The 3659-nt window shown below is 43.1% G+C and overlaps 1 protein-coding gene across 1 annotated transcript; it reads left to right on the forward strand.

Annotated features, from left to right (window-relative positions):
- The first annotated feature begins 280 nt into the window (after positions 1-280).
- Positions 281-2868, forward strand: LOC131977173 (E3 SUMO-protein ligase ZBED1-like). The gene is made up of 4 exons (XM_059340377.1): positions 281-887; positions 1339-1846; positions 2045-2231; positions 2395-2868. Exons 1-4 carry the CDS (start codon positions 281-283, stop codon positions 2866-2868), a joined length of 1776 nt encoding a protein of 591 aa, XP_059196360.1.
- Positions 2869-3659: the final 791 nt, after the last annotated feature.

Consider the following 3659-nt stretch of genomic DNA (forward strand, 5'->3'; position numbering starts at 1 on the left):
GCATGATTTCCAATTTACTTGATTCATGTTAAAACTAGTGGTGGGCCGTTATCGGCGTTAACGTGCTGCGTTAACGCCAGACTCATATCGGGCAATAAAAAAAATATCGCCGTTAATCTATTCTCAAAGTTGGGTTGGGAGCCGGGTCTATACTAAGCAAGCTATGATGACTTTCACCTTGATAGTTTAGCGCGGATGTATACATGGCCGAATTGCACTGTAGGGGGCGAGTGTATGCCTATCGTAGTGTGAAATGACCACAACAAACGTGACTGCTGACATGGAAACAACGAAGAAGCCGCCGGGTTTGCTTCAAGGGAAATTTGTTTTCAAGAAGCTTCCCAATGGAAACCTAGACAAAACTAAGGTTGTTTGCACCTTGTGCAATGCTGAATTAGTTTACTGTAGGAGTTCTTCCAGTCTCAAATACCACCTGAACGCAAAGCATCCCTTAGCTGATGCGGAAGATGCCGGGCCAAGCACTGATGTAGCGCAGGGGAAGAGTCATGTTCGTCAAACTAATTTGTTTGAGTGCAACCGAGGCAAGCCCGTCAGCGCAGCTCAATCAGCCAGGCTAACTAATCTCCTCGCTCAGTGGATTGCCATCAGCTGCCGGCCCATCAGCGTGGTTGAAGATGATGGGCTCGAGCTTGTGCTCCAGGCGGCTACAGGTGACCCATCTTACAAACTACCTGCGCGGCGAACTATCATGAGGAGAATACATGACCAGCACGCCGCAGAGAAAGCCGCAAAAGATGTGAAGATGGTAGAGGCGACATGTGTAGCACTGACTGGGGACCATTGGACATCTGTCAACAACGATAACTACCTCGGCGTTACTGTACACCTCATCGATGCCAGCTGGGAACTTCACTCCTTCGCTTTAGGTAAGGCTACGTTACGTAATTTTAACAGTGTTGGGCAAGCTACTTGGAAATTGTAGTGAGCTAAGCTATCAGTTACTCTACCATAAAAAAGCTTCACTACACAAAAGCTAACGTTACCACCCAGTCAAATGTAGGCTAACAGGCTAAGTTACACAACAGCAACAGTAGTTCACTACAAAGGAAGGATTAACCAAGAAGTTAAGCTACTGAAAAGCAACTATAGTGAAGCTACCACCAAGCTACTGAGGATTGTAGTTAGTTACTAGCTTTGCTACAAGTAGTGAAGCTACTGCCTAACACCGATTTTTAAATGACATAATTTAATTTAATCATTTATTAATTACAACGACACCACGAATTACCACCACAACATTATGTTTGCTTCTTGATCATTGCTAGTTGTTTACTACTACGAGTGAACTTATTCTGATCTACTTTGCCTGTCCGTTAGGTGTGATGAAAACAGAGGAGCGTCACTTTGCAGAAGCGTGTGCCAGGCAGTTTCTTGACGTCGCTAATCAGTGGAGGATAACTGACAAAATCAGCACTATTGGAACAGACAGCGCTCCTAATATGGTGGCAGCAGGGAGGATACTGCCATTCGAACATTTGTCCTGTGTTGCGCATGTTGTACAGAGAGCTATTGTAATGACACTTCGGGAAGGTGGTTTTGATGGTACACTGGCCAAGTGCCGTAAAGTGGTCGGACATTTCAAACACAGTCCAGCCAACTCAGACGAGCTGAATGCCCAGCAAGCCTCCCTTGGACAAGTTCAGGAGCAACTCGTGCAAGATGTTCCAACACGGTGGAATTCCACCCTTGAGATGATTAAGCGCGTGAGGCGCAACAAAGACGCACTGCACACAACGCTGTCTCAGCAGAAGCACAATCTGGCCCTCCCAACAAATGCTGAATATGAGAAGTTGGCAAAGCTAGAGAAACTGCTGGAGCCATGCAGGTATGGTCTACAAAGATGTTCTTTTAAATGTCACTTTGTATTTAAGAAACACGTGCCCTTAAATGTAATGTGATTAAGAACTTTAAAAATGTGTAATCTGAGTTAAATGAATTAGTCATTAATTATTTATTGCTCTGTTTCTGTCTGTGTGTGTGTGTGTGTGTCTGTCTCTGTGTGTCTGTCTGTCTGTCTGTGTAGGTACATCACTGAGCTCCTTGGTGGGGATAAGTATGTGTCCTGCTCTGTGGTTCTACCTGCCCTGTGCCACCTCCAGCACGCGATGAAGATCACAGATGATGATCCTGCCTATATCGTGCGATTCAAGGCTGCCTTCACCACGGACCTCAACCAGCGGAGGGAGAAATTAAACCTGGAATGGCTTAAGGTATGTCAGACTGACCAGAACATAACTGGGTTGTTTGATCATTATAGACTGTTAAGCCAGTTGATCGGTCAATGAATAGATAAATGAGTCATGAAGAAATATGGAGGTTGGATTTGGAAAGTGAAATTTTCATCAATCAATAATTATTTTTTATTCATCAAAGGTGGCGACTGCTCTAGATCCACGATTTAAGGACCTCAAGTGCTTGCCCAGAGCAGAGAGGGAGCCAGTGTGGGCAAAGCTAAGTGAGTTGGTGAAGGGAGAAGAACCTGCTCTGCAGCCACTCGTGGAGGAGAACCCTGAGCTGCCCAAGAAGAAAACAGCCCTGCTACTAATGGGATCAGACTCAGAATCAGATGAGGAGACACCAGTAGACAATACTGTGGAGAGGTACAAGGTAGAGCCCAGTGCCAGCTTAGAGCAGTGTCCACTGAAGTGGTGGTCGGAGCACACTGCTGTCTATGGTAAGATGGCCCACATTGCCCGTAAATACTTGGGGACTCCTGCCACAACTGTCCCATGCGAGAGACTTTTTTCGTTAGCGGGCCATATTGTGCAGAAGAGGAGAGCTAGTTTGTCACCAGACAATGTGAACAAGCTGGTCTGCCTGAGTGACTGGTGGAAGAAGGAGAAATAGAGTTTGGAGTTCACATGACCTCAGTTCAAAATTCATGTTTCACTGAATAAACAGTTCGTAAACACAAGTACGTCATATTGAACATTATTTATTTTCATCACCAATTATCATAGTAGAACAACTTTCTCAAGTAGTTTGTGATGCATTTTGGAAACAGGAGATGAGCAACTGGTCTAATGCTCCACCTGGCTTGAGAAACCCGTTCTCAAAGACTTACTTTTAGTCATTATTTAGGTAGCACACGCGTATTATGAATGCCTTTGGCAGAATTCAAATGAGCCATTTTAATCTAGATTAATCTAGATTAATTTCAAAATAACAGTGAGATTAATCTAGATTTAAAAAATTAATGTATGCCCACCACTAGTTAAAACGTTTGCACATTTAATTTACTTAAAATTAAAAAAAAAATGAAATGAATAAATAAATACATAAATATGACGGAAATTTCACTGTAATGTATTTTATTGAACTTAACAAAAGAAGACAACACAACCATGCCAACATGTCAGCACTGAAATGTGCTTAAGAGTACTCCTGAGTGTTAGTAGGATTTGTTCTTACCTAAGAAAAATCCTGGATAAGAAAAAAATTCATGAATACCACAATCTTTGTAAAATCTTCGTTAGTAGGACTTAAGAACAAATTTGTTCTTAAAAACGGTTTGTGAATGAGGCTCAATGTGCCCCTTCTATGATATACATATGTGAAGATATCAAATATGTCACAAGCCCTCCATCTTAAGGACTTTAAGGGCTGTGACTGGTCTAAAAGGCTGAGTGTGACCGTCC

This window comes from Centropristis striata, chromosome 9, assembly GCF_030273125.1.
Source record: "Centropristis striata isolate RG_2023a ecotype Rhode Island chromosome 9, C.striata_1.0, whole genome shotgun sequence".
In the NCBI taxonomy this organism is placed as follows: Eukaryota; Metazoa; Chordata; class Actinopteri; order Perciformes; family Serranidae; genus Centropristis; species Centropristis striata.

What these genes read in the sequence shown, in the direction of transcription:
- LOC131977173 (XM_059340377.1), top strand. Translation starts at nt 281, where the DNA reads ATGGAAACAACGAAGAAGCCGCCGGGTTTGCTTCAAGGGAAATTTGTT. An exon ending in ACTTCACTCCTTCGCTTTAG is followed by an intron (nt 888 to 1,338) that starts GTAAGGCTACGT and finishes CCTGTCCGTTAG; the next exon opens with GTGTGATGAAAACAGAGGAG. An exon ending in TAAACCTGGAATGGCTTAAG is followed by an intron (nt 2,232 to 2,394) that starts GTATGTCAGACT and finishes TATTCATCAAAG; the next exon opens with GTGGCGACTGCTCTAGATCC.